Source organism: Nothobranchius furzeri, chromosome 17, assembly GCF_043380555.1.
Source record: "Nothobranchius furzeri strain GRZ-AD chromosome 17, NfurGRZ-RIMD1, whole genome shotgun sequence".
NCBI lineage: Eukaryota > Metazoa > Chordata > Actinopteri > Cyprinodontiformes > Nothobranchiidae > Nothobranchius > Nothobranchius furzeri.
Window position 1 is genome coordinate 48,742,659 of NC_091757.1, and position 18,099 is coordinate 48,760,757.

General features: G+C 41.2%; 1 protein-coding gene across 6 annotated transcripts in view; it reads left to right on the top strand.

The window, feature by feature from the left end:
- The window catches only part of frmd3 (FERM domain containing 3), a 53,000-nt gene extending 42,530 nt beyond the window's left edge, over positions 1-10,470 (top strand). For all 6 annotated transcript variants that reach the window (XM_015972771.3, XM_015972770.3, XM_054731520.2 and 3 more), the window contains 2 exons: positions 8,995-9,232; positions 9,313-10,470. In XM_015972771.3, the coding sequence (XP_015828257.1) occupies positions 8,995-9,232; positions 9,313-9,793 (719 nt within the window). In that variant the 3' untranslated portion in view covers positions 9,794-10,470. The remainder of the gene's footprint in view (positions 1-8,994; positions 9,233-9,312) is intronic.
- Positions 10,471-18,099: the final 7,629 nt, after the last annotated feature.

The window sequence follows — 18,099 nt, forward strand, 5'->3', positions numbered from 1 at the left end:
GATTTAATAATTGATGCAGTTTTTTTCTTATTATATTATTTAGATTTTTCTCAATATTTTTTTATTTAGAGCATTCAGAATGAACAATTTGATTTTTTTTAGCTTTATTTCATGATAAAATGTCCTCATGAGGTAAAGAGGAGACAGAAAAAACAAGCCCTTTTCCTCTCCAGAATTTAGAATGACTAAATCATCCATAACAGTTACTCACATCAGTATCAGCTTTATGTTACTGTGTTACTTCTGTGCACACAGTCATTACACTGAAAAAAAAAACAAAACAGAAATCCTCTGTTTAAGTCTCCTATTCCTTACATTTAAGTTTCAGCATGCTGATTACTGGTTGGATGGAATAGATTTCCCAGCATGCCATGCTCTTTCTAAATGTTCAAAAATGAAAATGAACCAATTTATTACAATTTGAGTTCAATTCACATTTAAAGAATAATATAGTAAAATAAAGATACATGTACTAAAAACGTTGTGTATAGTTCTTAAGCTGGCAATGAGCAAAAAAAAAAGAAAAAGAAAAGATAGTGGTAATAATAATAATAATAATAATAATAATAATAATAATAATAATAATAATGCATTGAACTTATATAGCGCTTTTCTAGACACCCAAAGACGCTTTCACACACTCTCACATTCACACACTGCTAGTGATGGTAAGCTACTTGTAGCCACAGCCGCCCTGGGGAGGTCTGACAGAGGTGAGGCTGCCATTTGGCGCCGTCGGCCCCTCTGACCACCACTAACACAGGCAAGTTGGGTGAAGTGTCTTGCCCAAGGACACAACAGCAGGACACCCCTGGCGGGAGCTGGAATCGAACCCAAACAGTTCAAAAAGCAGTCAGCAGTCCTCCAACAATGACACCTATGAAAATCACAGGGAGCATCCAACTAAAACTCCACGCAGTGAGCATACGAAAATAATTTTGACATGAATAAAATGTAGTTACTGTTTTAAGCTGTTTCACCTGAATAAAATTCTTTGTTTGACAAGAGTTCATGAGTCAGTGGAAGGAGAATCATGTAGAACTGATGTACTTGATTAAAACATGTAACTCCAAAGAGTTTGATCCAACTTTTCCTCCTTGTCATAATTTTCACGCAAAGGCTTATTATCTAGCTGAAGCGTGCATCTATTGGAGACGAGGGGGGCCAGGTGGAGAGGGGGTAAGGTTACATAGAGAAAAGGAAAATAATATGACAAGAAGCCACGATGACGTGGAATGAATCACAGGACTCGAACACAGAGGTGGGAAAGGAAGAGGATGTGACTCAGCTTATAAGAGAAAAACCAACTGTAATGTATGAAATAGTTTAGAAATACCTAATCATGCGTAACTCATATCCCAGTTCTGCCCCCAGGCTGTTGATGCACTGGATCATAAGGAGTCAACAGGCGGAGAGGGAATTCGCCGTCCTTTACTGCCTCGGTGACTGCTGTCCCCGTTGTTTTTAATAGACAATATCATCCGCCTCTCATTGCTTACCCTACAGTGGAAGTACCAAACCTCCTATTGTTAAAAACATAGAGATAATTAAAAATTAAACTGACCGTTCATCATTTAAATCTACCTAAATCCTGTTATTTTGTTACGCCTGTCTAAGTAACCTCCCTCTTTTCTTCTCCTTCTCATTTTACTTGCTTGTCCATCCTTCTCCCACCATCCCCAGCTCAGGGTCGAAGACCCATCTGGGTTTAGAAGAGGCAGGAGGTGGAAAGGGCTTACCGACTAGATGCAGGAACATAAAAATACTGAATTAAATATTCAGTATTTTAGCTGTTATTCACGTCTCCTGAGAGGAAACTACCGTACGCTTCATGAATAGTTTAAACGGGCATAAAATGAGTCATAGTTTCAAAACTCAAACATTTTGGCTCAGTTTTGTTTTGTGTTTAGTTTCTAATCATCATCCAAACACGCGGAGGACCCTCACACCTTCCAACTGTTTTAAGAAGCTGCTGCTGGAAGGACTTTGGGACGAAGTGTCCTCGAGCTGCTCTAGGATCACCGTCTAAATTCAGAGCTCTAATCTCAACCAGTGGAGGGGGAACAGGAAGCTGACCCAAGGTCAGTGCTGACCTTGTTCTGTTTGTTCCCTCCTTATCCACCAACATCCAGACACAGAGACACCGTGTGTGTGATGGTGAACGCTGCGGGTTCACTCGCGTCTGCGTCCCGCAGCCTGGGGGTGTCTGCATCTCTGGTTTCTGGGAAAACTGTTTGTCCTGGTTCAGAAAAGCCTGAAACAGAAGAAAGTGTGGAAAAGAGAGATCAGAGCAGACATGTGGAGAGGAAAAGAAAGTGATCCCCATCCCACAGTGGGTCGGCCTGCCCCTCTGTAATCACACTTAGATTAGCTGCATTCTGCAACTGGGACCACCTGGTTAAATATAGAAACTGCAGCTTTAGGCCTGATCCTCCTCTAAAGCCCCTCCAGTCTTTGTTAGTATCAGTGGCATTCACATGAGGACCCTCTGTCTCTATGTATCAGTGAGGGCGTGGAGGGCGGGGCGATCTCTGGAGACAACTGAACTATGGAGCTCCTTGAGTGCAGAGCCAGCAGTGATATTAGAGGCCGTCATGTGTACAATTTGGAGCTCAGCGTGAGCGATCATCCCACCACCGGCGGTGGCGAAAGCCAGGGCAGGACAAGAGGGCCGAACCACGACGTGATGGAGGAGGGCCAGGCCGGGCCTCTGGAGGTGTTTCACCTGGGGGAGGCTGCAGAAGAGCGGCCTTCAACAACCGTGGTGGCCGAGGCCCTGAGATGTCAGGTTAAGATCACCACACAGCGGAGCCTCCACCTGCGTATTGCTAACCACACGGCGCGAGACGTGTATGTGAGGCTGGTGGGACACGGGGGACGCGTCGCTGGGATCACCACCGGATGTCAGAGAAGTTCACAGGAACAGAGTAAGATCGGATCATCAGAGACAGGATTAGGTTCAAATAAAGTAATAAAGTTTCCCCCAGCTCACAGAGGATGTAACGATCCAACTGGTTCATTCCTGCATGAATGTTTCAGGAAAATGTCTTAAATGTCTCAAGTAGTTTCGTTTGAGTCTTATTTCTACTTAGATATTTGTTTTAATGAAGGGAAAGTGAAAATATGTAAATCAAGCTTAATTTTACCGATAAAAACAATGTGAATGTGTTTTAATTGGGCTAATTTATTTTGAATATTTTGTTTAAATGCTCATTTATTTAGCAATAATTAGCTACTGTGGCTTTGTGCCTCTTTCTGGTTTGGTTAGAGGAGCTCTTTTACATGTGGGAGGTTCCTCATGAGGAAAATGATCTTTTAGACAATAAAAGATAACAAAGGCTCAACAGGTATATTCTTCCAATATTGCATTAAACATTAAGATTTTAGCGGGAAAGCCCAACATATAACTAATGAGATTTATTTTAAAATTCTAGATTTATAGTTGATTTGTTTTTAGTTGTTGTCTCAGCGCAAGTTTCAAAAAGAAAGGGACTAAAATGAATTCTCCAAGTGATGAAAACCCGCCTTTCAAAAATTAATAAATAATATTCATGGGTTTTTCACTATGGAAAAGTGAAAAAAAGTTTTAAAAATTCACCGCAGTACTTTTGCACTTGTGCACATTTAGGGATAAATATACTTTCCATAATGTTCGGCGCTGAAAATGAAGTTGTACCATGAAGATGAATAAGCCTGTCAACACTTATGTAACAGGGGAAAATGTTCCTCTGCGTGTGCGTGTGCGTGCGTGCGTGTGTGTGTGTGTGTGTGTGTGTGTGTGTGCGCGCGCGCGCAGCAGCCACAAAGTAATGTTGCACCATGTAGGGTTAACATCTCGTCTGAGGAGAGACATTCATCAGAGGATGGGGGACAGAAAACAGGCTGGATCCAGCAGCAGAGTCACTCATGTCTTGATTTAAAAGTAATTTGTCAGATTATTATTATTTTTCACAAATTATCACAAATTTTATTGTATTACAACAATTTCATATTTTAACATCTTTTCGTGCTTCTGATTCCATGAGTTTGCCTTACCCTCCTTGGGTTCAAACTACTATTAGCCACCCTGTTGCCATGGTAGCTGTCACCACTCGCTCATCAGCCTTTTGCTCTGGCTGTGGTTTTTGCACATGAATGTGTTTATTATCACAGGACACCAACACAGACTCTGATGACTAGGGGACAAATTCGTAACTGCTGGACATTTGCCCTCCCCCAGGTCCTGCTTAATCTGCTGCAGGAAGACAGCTGGCTTTATTTTTAACACACACACACACACACACACACACACACACACACACACACACACACACACACATGAACGCACAAGCTCCAATCTTTCCTGCGCAAATGCAGTGTGCTTACTTTTTCCTCTCGTTGTGATTGTGTGTGTGTGTGTGTCTGCACACGTGTGTGCGTGTGTGTTAGTCAAATTTCCTTTTGACATTTAGTTTAGACGGTCCTCTTCTTTATTGTGAAAAGGCTCCAGAGATGTTGGTTATGCATTCCAACATTAAAGTCCCATTAGTTGTCACACACACAGGTGTGTGTGCGAAATTTGTTCTCCGCATTTGACCCATCCTCTGGAGGAGCGGTGAGCTGCAGACACAGCCGCGCTCGGGAACCATTTGGTGGTTTAACCCCCCAATCCAACCCCTTAATGCTGAGTGTCAAGCAGGGAGGTATTGGGTCCCATTTTTTTCTAAGTCTTTGGTATGACCCGACCAGGAATTGAACCCTGATCTCCCAGTCTCAGGACGGACACTATACCACTAGGCCACTGAGCTGAGCTATGTACTGAAAGACCACTTCACTTGTTTTTTAACCCTCTGGAGGCAGGCGTTGCAGATTTGCAACGTTAAAACCTACCTACCTGGTTACTCCACACACCTATTTCATGAGCATTTTTTAACTCAGAAGTACCCCTGAAGGACTTAGTTGTCCGTCCTTTTATCAAAACTTATTTTGAGCCTGAGAGAGTTAATCCATTTGCAGTGCTCTCTAAACGAGTTACCTGTGAGTTGATCTTTGTGGGACAAATTTCTTGGGGCTCCTGTTTCAGGAAGGAGGTGTTAGTTGGAGCAGAAAACTTTAGGGTTTGGAGTCTTATCAGTAACACTTCCTGATATTGGGACATCTTGCCTCCGATTGGTTGGTTTCTAACAGTAAGTTGTGTAAACTTATGCTAGAGGCCTACCCTGCAAGGTGCAAAGCAGCAGGACACAGCCATTTTTCTCATGTCCCCTCCAGTGATTACTTTCTGAAATGTTACTGTAAAGAAACCCAGCAGACTGCAGGGAGTCACTGACTTGTGTCAGTGACTTTACAGCAATCCTCATACTAAGCAAGCGTGTAGCGACAGTGGAGAGGAAAACTCCCTTTTAACAGGAAGAAACCTCCAGCAAAACATGGCTCAGTATGAGCAGTTGTCTGACACCAGTCAATGGGGGTTTGAGAAGACAGAGCAGACACATAAATAATAAACAATTAACTACTAGCAGTAATTAAAAAGTTAAACATTACTAGCAGAACAGGGTGAATACTTAGTGGGTGGCAGTAGTTTGCCCGCTGAAGACCCGCCTCCAGGAAGGTATAGGGAGCCTAAGTCACTTCCACATCACGGGTCCCCAGAAGAATGAAAAGATAAGTCAACGAGGCTAAAACCATTATTTTCTAATCCGCTTTGCCTTACGCCCTGGATCACACATATGTTATACTGCAGTTTCAATGAAAACTAATGATGGGTGTTTCGACAACGCCAGTCACGCACTTTGAGATTTATTTGCTTGTAAATGTTTGTAATTGGCATGACTACAAACTAGAAATCAGCACGTAGCATATGTGACGTCACCTCATAATCCCCTCTCCTAAAGTAGCTGCTGCTTACCAAATGACCAGATTTGTGGCGGTTCTTTCCTCCTGTGGGAAGTTTGCTGAACATACAGCCATTTTCCCTCAGTTTTCTTCGTGTCTGGTTCGATGGCGTCGCTTTTGTGAAGCGCATTTGTAGTCCTGGACTTATTACCTAAATTATTGTTCCCCCCGTTTGAAAAAAAGCTCGTTCTTGGTATCAAAATGTGTCTTTAAAAATTCACGGACATCATATGTGAAATCCATGGCACAAAACAAGCAGATTAGAAAATAGCATTTTTAGCCCCGTTCACTTGCATTCATTTTTTCGTTCTTCTGGGGACCCGTGATGCGGAAGTTTATTTATTTTTTAATTGAACACGCATACATGAAGGAGAACATGCTAGCTTCACGCAGAAAGGTTGCTGCTGGACTTGAACCAGAAACCTTGCTGTGAGACTAAGTGCCAACAATTCACCGTCATGTAGCCCCGTTTTTTTGTCTATTTTATTTTAGTCTGGGTGCGTGTGTTTGACCTGAACATGTGGGGGAACCTGAGCACCAGGAGTGAACTAACCCATACATAAAGGAGATTTCTAATTTAAGACTAAAAGAAGAAGAAGAAGAAAATATCATTTCTATAGCGCCTCTCAAGATAAAAATCACGAGGCGCTTCACAAAAACAAAAAATGTAAAAATTGAAAAAAGAATTTAGAAAATCGTTAAAAATATATTTAAAATTAGCAAAAAATAGACAATTGTGATTAAAAAATGTTAAGAAAGAGAGAGAGAGAGTGAACAGGAAAGAGGGAAATCAGTGGATCCTGAGGAAGGTGGAATAGGTGGGGAGAGCAGAATAAAGAGAGAGTGGTGAAGAAGGTCATACAAAAGCCAGCTTGAACAAGTGAGTCTTCAGCTGCTTTTTAAAACCCACGACAGAGGACACACCCTGGACTTGGTCATCACGTATGGTCTGTCCACCGGTGTGTCCTCCGTCGTGGATTTAGCGATCTTAGATCATTTTGGTGTGTTTTTTGGCACCACCAGCACAATTCGGCAGGAGACTTCTGTGAGAACTGTAATGAAACGCCATCTAACCCCTGAAGTGGCTGCTGGTTTTCTGGAAACTTTTCAAAAGATCCCTCCTATTAATTTAAATGCCCCCTGTGATTTTATCTTCAATGATTTTAACAGTAGACTTAAATTACTCTGGATCTGCTCGCTCCACCTAAAATTAAAAAAGCTACAGCCAAAACCAGCTTCCCCTTGGATCAATGAAAACTTAAAAATGTTGAAAAGATCTTGCAGGGTGGCGGAAAGAAAGTGGAGGAAATATAAGAACACAATTAATTAACAAATATACACTGAATTATTAAAATCATACAACAAAGCAGTTAGAAATTCCAGAAATAATTACTTTTCTAAAATCATCTCTGAACACAAAAACAATCCCAAAATTCTGTTTTCTACCATTACAAATATTTTGGGTCGTGAATTTAGTTCCCTCCAGAAAACCCCCTCGGATGCTCTCTGTGAGGAGTTTGCAGCCCACTTCAGAGGGAAGGTAGACACCATCAGACGTAACATTTTAGGCATTCAGGCATTCTGAACCACCTGTAGACGGTTCAGGGAGGTTCTGCTCAGACACGTGAAAAGAGAGTTACAGTAGTCTAAGCGTGAGGAGATGAAGGTGTGGAGAACTGTCTCAAGTTCAGAGCGGGACAGAATGGGACTCAGCTTAGCAACGTTCCTGAGATGGAAGAAGGAAGAGCCAACAAGAGAACTGACATGAGAATCCAGGGTGAGAGCTAGGTCAAAGGTCACGCCAAGATTCCTGACAGAAGGTTTGGTGTGAGAAGCAAGCTGACAAGAAAGTCTCTGACTTTGGGAACCAGCTTGTCCAGGGCACAGATGAGGATCTCAGTCTTATCTTCATTCAGCTGTAGAAAGCTCCCAGCCATCCAGGTTTTGATAGAGTCTAAGCAGGTGTGTAACAGCTGCAGCTTAGACATCTCATGGGGCTTAAAGGAGATGTACAGTTGGATGTCATCTGCATAAAGATGGTAGGAGATTCATTTGAAGGAGCTCAGGATGTGCTGAAGAGGAAGCAGATAGAGGAGGAAGAGCAGAGGCCCCAGCACAGAACATGGTGGGACACCATGGGTAAGAGAGGTGGTGGAGGACCTAAACTTGGAGACGGTCACAGAAAAGGAGCGCTCAGAGAGATAAGAGGAGAACCACTCCAGAGCAGATCCTGGTAGGCCTACCCAGTCTCTCAGCGTCTCCAGTAGCAGGTGATGGTCAACAGTGTCAAAAGCTGCAGTCAGGTCCAGCAGGACCAGAACAGAACAGTCCTCTGCATCACTGTGAGCCAGAAGGTCATTAGAGACCCTAAGAAGAGCTGTTTCAGTAGAATGAGCTCTACAAAAACCTGACTGTAAGCAATCATAGATGTTATGTTCATCAAGAGCAGCTGTGAGTTGTTTTTCCACAACCTTTTCCAAGATCTTGGAGATGAACGGAAGTTTAGAGATGGGTCTGAAGCTGCTATGGAGAGAGGAGTCGAGACTCGGTTTTTTAAGAAGCGGGTGGATTACAGCATTCTTAAAGTAAGCAGGGACCTGACCTGAGACCAGAGAAGCATTAATTATAGAGAGCACGCTGGGACCGATGGACTGAAAAGCACTTTTAAACAAAGATGAGGGTAAGATGTGGAGGGGGCATGCAGAGGTCTTCATAGAGTTAACTAGTTTGGTTAACTCAGCTATCTAGGATGATGGGCCTGGTTGGAGTTGAGAGAGGCAGCGATAAGGCTGAAGGAGAGATGCTAGATCTACCCTTATTGACTTTGTCCACAAAGAAAGACAGAAAGTTCTCACAGTCTGCAACAGAAGCTGAATTGAAGAAATTGCACAATATTCTCCTTTAGGAGTTTCACCTGTACTTCTTCCACTTTTGCAGCACATGTGCAAGGGAAGGGTGCCACCTTGTGGAGGAAATGTCAAACTATGTCTAACTATGTCATGATCAGTTTGCAGATGTATTTGTGCGGCAGGCAACCCTCCAATTGTGAAATTATTGGGTGCAGGAGGACACAACTGTTAGTCTTCTAGAAGTGAAGCTTCCCTTCTTTTCTGCCTCCAGGTGCCACTTGTGTGACGGACGCGGTTCCCCTGTGTCCTCTAGAACCCTCAGCTGCACTCGCAGATGCAGAACAACACGGCACAGATGGAGAAAACTCTGCTTTGAACAACGAACTGCAGCATCACTGTGTTTCCATGGAAACCTCGAGTCTGCGACCTCAAGCACCCAAAGCTGAAGAGACACCGGAGGAAGATGATGAAGCTGGAGGCGCACTCACCATTTCTGAGCTTTCCTACAGGTTAGCCGCCTCCTTCACATCCTTCACCAGCTGAACTCTCTTCTTTAGTTTGGGTCTCAGATTCTCTCTCTCCCCCACAGCCCCTGTGCCAGCATGCTTCCAACTCCCGTGGATGACACCCAAGGAGGAGTCAGTCTGCTCTTCTCCTCCCCAGTACAGAGCCCAGCTCGGCTTCTCAGGGAGCTCCACGCAGACCCCGACATCCAGGCCCAGCTGGAGGCAGAGAGGCAGCGGGACCGAGCATACGAACGCGCCCGCCTGGCAGCGAGGAGTCCAGTGAGCGGAGTCTTGACCAGCGGCCTGCGCCTGCTGTCGTCCAACAAAAGAGTCAACTCCTGTTTGCTCAGCGTGGCCCGATTCGTTGCCATGGTAATGTGCATCCTGCTTGTCACTGTGCCCACACTGCTGCTGCTTCTAGAGTCGGACATTGATGTGTCGTTCCTTCACGAGATCCGGCAGACGCCAGAGTTTGAGCAGTTCCACTACGAGTATTACTGCCCGCTCCGGCGCTGGATTCTGTGTAGGATCAGCATGGCCTTGGAGAACCTGTGGTCCGACTGAGGGAGACGAGAAAGAGAACCGAAATGTCCAAATGTCCGTCTTTACAAGTGATTGTAGAATCCTGATGCCAGGGAGGTGAAATAAGTTAGTTAATGTATGCAAATCTGCAGCAAATTTATCATGGTATCTCAGAACTGTAGCATTTTTTATTTACTTATGTATTAATGCGGTGGGTGGGAATGCGTCCAACTGGACAATTTAGCCTGGATCAGCCTGAAAAAATGTGTTTCACCTCTTTGTTAGAAGGCTTTCCTTTCATTTAAAAAGGACTAAGGAGGGACACATTATTTTAATTTAGTCACTTGATAAGATGGACGTTTTTGGCAGGGATCAACAGGAAAGAAAGCATGAAAATGATAATAAATGAAGGAACTGATGGAGGAAAAGAACAAAAGTATGTGATTTTAATGGCCTTTCCACTCTTGATGCTGACCAGATGTTGTAGAGACTCTTCAGTGAAACTTCTGATTGGTTGTTGTCCTTAGAGCCATCATCTGATTGGATGCAGCAACTGTCAGTCATGGCAGAGTGGGCGGGAACAGACAGAGAAATTACCTACCAGTACACACAAGGAAAGCCACAGAGAAATACGCACGTTCGCGCACGCGCGCACACACACACACACACACACACACACACACACACACACACACACACACATACACACATGCAGAAAAGGTAAACAAAGATATCAGTAATTTGTTTTAAAGTTTAGTACATTTTTATGTGATTCAGATCTTTCAGGAACTTTTCAATCAGAAGATCTACTTTGAGCTTATTTTCAAATTAAGAGTTTACAAGTGACCACTGAAAAAAAATAAGCTCATTTATTGTAGCTTATCAGGTTGTTGAGAAACTATTTTTTTAAGGCTACCATCCACGTTTGTCCTGGTGGTAACCTGGTTTTCTTCTTACAGAACTTATAGCACAAAACTCTCAGCTCCAGCTTTTCTGATTATTTGATGTCATTATGAAAACCAGTCGAGAGGAACTTAACCCCGTTTGTGTTAGCAAAACCTGCGCTCAGCTGAATTTATGGATGTTTTCTGAACCACGTGTACATCTTTCATCATGCCAGAGTTTTACTAAAAAAATGGGAGCTCATTAAGATCAGAAATACAAATGATCACACAGCTAGTGGAGGATGCATGGCGAGTCAAGTGAGAGGTTTAATCATCAAATATAACACATATGTGCAAATGAAGTAATCAAAAACAAACAGTGGATTATTCTAAGGTGGTTAATGAGTTAAAATGTGTTGCACATGGGTTCAGGAATTATTAAAAGCTACGTAAGTAAGAAAAGGTATGCTCACCAAAATCGTAGCTCTAGAAGTTTAAATCTGTCAGAGTGACTTCTGCAAACTGAAACCCAAATTCACCAAACAGTTGTGAACTTTGCAAAAGCAAATTATGTCCATGGACGTAATTTTCACTTTAGAAGTGGGGGGGACATGGGGGGGGGGGGGGGGGGGATCTTTATAGTATGCTCTAATGGGAAACAGGCTTCAACACGAACAGTTGTTTTCTGCTTGGTCCTAGAGCTCAACAAATGTCAATTTAATATAGCGTAATATTGTTTTTGGATGGTAAAAAGTGCAGGGGTCAAAACTTGACTTTGGAAAAAGTGGGGGGGACATGTCCCCCCTGTCCCTCCCAAAATTACGTCCATGATTATGTCATTCATAAATCTCTTGCAAATGGAAAAGTCTGTGCTGCCAACCAAACAGAAAACTGCAGTTTGTTACACAAACTGTGCAATTAGCTCACATTTGCTAAGCTAGCAGGTGAGGATTAGCATTGCAAAAGATATTTGGAGATGTGTGCTGAAAATAGTAGGCAAAGAAAAACAGGGGAAGTGCAGTGAATCAGGGTCTCTGTGTGTCGTAGTTAAAGGTGTGGAACACTGAGGGAACATTTTTTAATAATTTCTTATTGTAATCAAACTCTAGGATCTTAAAAGCCTGACAGATCTACGTCACACTGTCACTTCACATTCATGGACTCACCCATCTTGACTCTTGGCAGGGAAGGCTGTTGTTGGTTTAGCTTCCAGGAAACAGCAGAGAACATCTAGGCTAGTAAAAGCTAACTGTTAGCATTAGCAACTCCACCACACAGCAGAACTCCTTAAAACTTGTGCTATTTGTGGAGATAAAACATCAACGTTGCAGAGCAAAGGGTGTCAGTGGTAGAGTTGCCTTGCTGTTAGCCAATCAGAGGGTAGTTATCCAAATATCAAGAAATAAGACTCCAAATCTTGTTGTCTGAAGGTCAGCTGTGATGTGGCTCACTTCTAGTTCCTGAAACTGGTGCACCAGAGTTTTTCTTCCCCCAAGTACGACCTACATGGCATCCATGCCAACTTGAAACTGCTGCAAATGTGTTCCACACCTTTAAAAATAGCTTAAATGTCGACTTTAGATCAAAAGCAAAATGATGTCTGACAAAAGAAAACTGCATCTAAAGGGTTTGGCCAAGTTTCTACAGACTTCTCAGGAAGGAGAAGGAAACAGTTCATGTAAACAAATAAAATGTTTTAAAAAATGCCAAAAAAATCTAACTGCATAACATTATATAGTTTATTCATAGTAACCACTCATACTGCCTTCATAGTTATATTATGTGACGCCAGACATAAGTATGGCTGCAGATTTCTTGCATTGATGTCACGTACAAATGTGTTTAGGAGCATTAGTGGAGCCTACGTTGGTCCATCTCTATCAAAGCTTTCATGCAGGCTCTTTAAATAAATATATTTCTTTATGATGTCACGTCCCATATAATCTCATTGCATTAATCATAGTCCACTTGAATCTCTATCTTGCATCTCGTATGATCAGCTGTGTTGTTATAGACTTAATGCATTACAAGCTTTATGCATATAGAAATTATGCAGTAACAACAGAAAGATACATATTTAAAACAAAGCATTTATTTTCTTACTTGCAGCACATGCACTGACTTTTAGAAGGTGAAACCAAGCAAAGGGCCAGATCACTCCAATGTCTGTTTTAGCATCCCAGATCTGAGCGGATGGACGCACTGACTCTGCTAAAGACTATTCATATTCATATATTCTATCTTCATTTGTAAATGAGTGTCCTTGTATTTGCACAGGCAGCAACATGTGGCAGAAACTCTGCAAATATAAAATAAAAAGTCTCTGTACAGATATCTTGTTCGCTCAGCTATTGTTTGTCAGCGGTTTAGTCCTTGATCCCTGCGCGCCGTCAGGTTCCCTACATGCAAAAAGTGCATGCCCTCATTTGTAAATATTGTGTTTATAGCTGAAAAAATGCATCAGAGAGTTTATAAAACCCCCCAAAAAAGTTTCTTTCTGTCTTCGCTTTGTGTGTCTTGTCTGTGTAAAGCTATCTTGCTATGGGCTTGGCTGTCTCAACCATGTTAGATTAATGCATGCTCTCTGTGTTTTTAGCAGCTAAGAAAATGACAAAAAAAATCTGCATTTAAGATGTTCATGAAAGCCTTTTTCATCATTCAAATTCATGCTTTCATTTTTATAATTTGACTTGGATACATGTGGCTGATAATTCCACAAAAGCGTAATCAGCTCATTTATTAAAAACTGAAACTGAACTTTTGAATCTCCTCTAAAACGCTTGACTAGCTGGTTTCATCATCCTGCTATGGTTGTAAACCACAACAATAAACACCAACACCCACTGCTCTGACTTAAAACCTAAAATAAAACCTAAAACTAGCTTACCGCAAACAGCAAAAGAGCCTTTTTGCTCTGAGATAAACAGCTCATGGCCCACTGACATGACACCGTAGCATTATAGTACATTTATAGGCCTTCGTTAGCATCCTTTAAAATAATTAAACTAGTTTTGAGCTATATCTCTTGTTGTCAACCTCTGAAAGTCTTGTAAAGATGGCTGAAGAATGCAGCTTTTATTTAAACTGTGATGTAAAAATAAGAAATCCATCAAATGATGTCACATATGAGTTAATTTCACCATTTTCTTGCAAATTTCCTTAAAGGAAACAACTGATTAACTTCAAATTTAACGAGTTTTATTGGTAAAATTGAACAAAAAATAAACCAGTGTCAAATTAACTGTTGAAAGTTGATTTATATAACATTTAAATATTTGAACTCAGGTCTAATATATGCAAAAATGCTGAACAATAGGTTTAAAAGTAAAAAAAGTATTATTTCAGTGTTGTGTGGGCTTGTACAGTAGCAGATTCTCTTGTACTGTCGCTGTGGTGTTTTTAATTGTCGGGCAAACTGATTGTTTTTGTACTAAATTTGTCAGAAAAACTTTTCTTTCATGTTTTAGTTGTTATTCTTTCAGTTTGAATAAGCCTTTCTGGGAGATTTAATTAAAAAAGAAATAAAAAAACAAAGAGACAACCAAGCCTTATGAACTTTGTGGACGTTTATATGTCATAAAAAAACATGGATTGTTTTATATGTTAATACTGCCACAATAAAGATCCTCAATTAAAATTGTCGATACTTGTGGATTTCTTCCTTTTGGACAGAACATTTAAACATTATATTGGGTTTATTTAATTAATACAATTTATAGAAAAATAAACATTTGAACTTTTCTTTAACTTTGTCTCCCTCTTGCGGTGAAACATGGATATTGCAGGTGGCATTGTTAGCGGATTCTGTTTTTCAGTCTGGATCATTGATTAATTTTTATTAGTATAATATTACACGAGTTTTATTACATACTTATTATTATTTCTTTGTAAAAAAAACTGTACCCTTTAATAAGAAAATTGGAAAAAATTGATGACTTAAATAAAAATGATGAAAGATATATTGTGAAAAACCTAAAGGTTTATAAATAATAAACATATTTTAAAGAAAATCTGAGGTTCAACAATCCATCAGACCCTCCACTCCAGAACCCCTGAATAGACCTGACCAGGGAGGCTCAGAAGTGTGATCCCCCTGTAGATGGAACACACCCTGCGGTCCTCCTTGAATAGGGGGACCACCACCCCGGTCTGCCAGTCCAATGAAACTGCCCACAATGTCCACGCGATACTGCAGAGCCGCAACAGCCCTACGACATCCAGAGCTTCAAGGAACTCCAGACGGATCTCATCCAACCCCAGAGCCTTGCCACTGAGGACCATTTTGACAACCTCAATGACCTCAGCCCCAGAGACTGGATATATAATTTTGCATTTAGACACCAAACAATATGCAAATAAACTGTACTCTTGTCTCCATATGAATGACTGACTTGTAAGTTGTTCTCTGTTGGAAAACAAAGCTCTAGCACCCCAGTTTCAGGAAGTAGAAGTTAGCTGAGGGGGTGGGAGGCAGAAAACGTCAGGATTTGGAGTCTCATTCATTAATATTCATACTTCTCCGCTCAGCCATCTCTGATTGGCTACCAGCTACGCGACTCTTTCACTTTGCAACGTTGAAGTTTTATCTCCACAAAAACACAAGCCTGAAGGAGTTCTCCCATGTTGTGGAGTTGCTAATGCTAATGGTTAGCGTTAGCCGGGGCATGCTCTGCTCTCTCCTGGTTGCAAAATCAACAACAGCCTTGCCTGTCACGAGCCAAGATGGGTGAGTCAATGAATGCAAATTCACAATGTGACGTTAATCTGTGTGTTTTTTTCTGACCTGAGCTTTTCCTCATCTGTTTTCTATCAGTGTCTAATGCAGGAAATAAGAAGCATACTAATGAAAAGTCAGAGTGACTGAATAAATTTCTAAAAGAACAAATATTTATCATTTCTCAGTGAATCTCACCTTAGAGTGAACAGTGGCTGGCTTGTTTATTTATTTAATCAATCATTTATTCATTCTGCATTTTAATAGTTTACTTTTATTTCCCCTTGTATGATGTTGTCTTCATGCCTGGCAAACAGCTGGGGTCCCTCTTTGTGATTTTTGAACAATAAAGATGGCTGTCCATCCAGCCCCAATGGTACATAGATCCCTCTCTGAGTCCTGCTTGCTGCACACAAACCAACATGAATGTTTTGGCTCAAGTTACACTTCTGATTATTCTTGTATTTTGAGGCAGTTGTGGGTTTAGATTAAACTGAATTTGTAGCAGCACATGGTGCATTCTCATGACGTAAGTGTTTCCAGTGCATCAGTGCACCACTCCCTGGACAAACACAAAATATCCTAGAACTGCCTCGTCACATGCAATCACTCCGGCTGCAAACCAGAGAATTAATTTATGAATTTAAGCCACAAATATTAACAAACTGATTTACAAAAAAAAAAACTTACTTTTTGTGCATTTATATGTTTTTAAGACATTTGAGATTTGGGATTAGATCTGATAAAAAGTCTTGCTGTTAGTAAGTTCTTCCATGATGGAGTAAAAAATGCACAAATTAAAATTATTTTTAAAGTGATGTTTTAAAGGTGTAGCTGGATTGGTCTGATTTCTACAGCATGTGTGCTGTCAGTGTTATTAAAAAACAAAATGCTGATTTATGAGTGTAAAGAAACCATTTTAACAAATTTTCCTAGTTAAAAAAGCCTGGAGATGATGGTGAAGCCAGGTTATGTGTTCATTACAGGAACTCAAAGTCACAGGGTGTACTGGTCCTGCTTTCTGCGCTGATAAGATATCATCTCTGATTGGTCCATTCTGTGATCATGTGCTTAGTGTGGACGTAAGCTGGTGTAAACCAGCAGATAGGGGAGGTAAAGTTATGAGATACTGCAGTGTCAACTCACACACGTTTATGTTTCCATCACCACATTACATTACACTGTGCCTCAGTCATTTCCTGAAAAGTTACCTGAGTCCCTTATCTCAACTTTGCTAAATCTAACCTCATTCTGCCCCGTGAAAGAAGTCCTCACTTTCGGGGTGGGGTTTTTCTAAACTGTGTGGACTTTATTTTGTCCCCTGATGTGTGAGTGTGTTGCACAACAAGACGAATAATACAGATTGGATGGATGGATGGATGGATGGATGGATGGATGGATGGATGGATGGATGGGGAGATGGGTAGGTAGGTAGGTAGGTAGACTGTTTTGCTGTTAACAACCCCAAGCCTTTTGTGGACAATGTTAAGTTGATTTAAATAGAACTCAGTGGGGTGGCCAATCAGATTTCAAGGGAGGAATGTGCTACCCCAGGCCACTCCCTGGACACACCCCTGTACACACATGTAAAATAAAGCATAAAGCATGATTCTGTCTGACTTTCTCAGAAACATGTTCAGATGTTTAAACTCTTTCATAAAAACGTGACTGTTATAAAACCTGCAGACTTTTGATGTTTACCATCAGCAGAGGATAAAATTCATTTAGGACCCTGAAAATAAACCTCTTCCACGCTGCAGAAACAAACACAGGCACCGACTGTCTGACGCGGCTCTTTGGAAAATAGGAACGATCAGCTGCTGGGTCTGTGATTAAAAAATAAATCAAAACTCAAGAGAGAGTTCACAGCAGGTTTAGAAAAAGACAAAAGTCTGATGCCAAATTTCTTACGTATAAATAAATAGTTACATAATGGTATAAATTTGTCTAACTCCATTTTTCCATTACATTTTAATTTTAAACAAAATTACAAATGTGTAAAAATATAATGCCCTTTTTAATACGTATAAAGATGTATCTTAATATGTACATTTCTGTAAGACAGAATTTGCAGACTTTGAATTTATTGAGCATTTTGTTTTCAAAAATTGATCAGGCTTATTAGAAATGACCCCCCCCCCCCCCCCCCACACACACACACACACACACCCCAAAAAAAAACATTTGACTGCATGAGGGGTAGGGGTGCTTGCAGAACTGGGAGATGGAATCATTTCGACAGCTAGATTGCTGGAAAAAGTGATGGTACTTCTGGTACACTAAATTAAAGTCCTAGTACTCTGAAAGATACATTAGTACCACTTAAATCACTGCTTTAAGGACATAAATGTGTGTGTGCGTGTGTGCGTGTGCGTGTGTGTGTGTGTGTGTGTGTGTGTGTGTGTGTGTGTGTGTGTGTGTGTGTGTGTGTGTGTTTTGTGGTGGGATGCTGGGGGGCAAGGCTTTACAGCAGGGGGCCCCTGTTAAGCTGCCCCTGGACAAGCACAGTTGAAGAGGACAGTGTTAACAGCAAAAAGCAAACAGATGACATAAAATCTCAAAAAAGGGATGAAGGTAATTAAATACTGAAGATCCAAGTTATTTTATATAATTGAAACCAGTACAGTTATCTTTTTCTTTGAGAGTTGTCATGGTTTTAACAGCATCTGTCACGCCATCTTTAAAGAGTCTGAAAAGCGTTTTTATCAGAACGTCACATGAGGAGAGGAAAACTAAATAGGAGGAGGGAG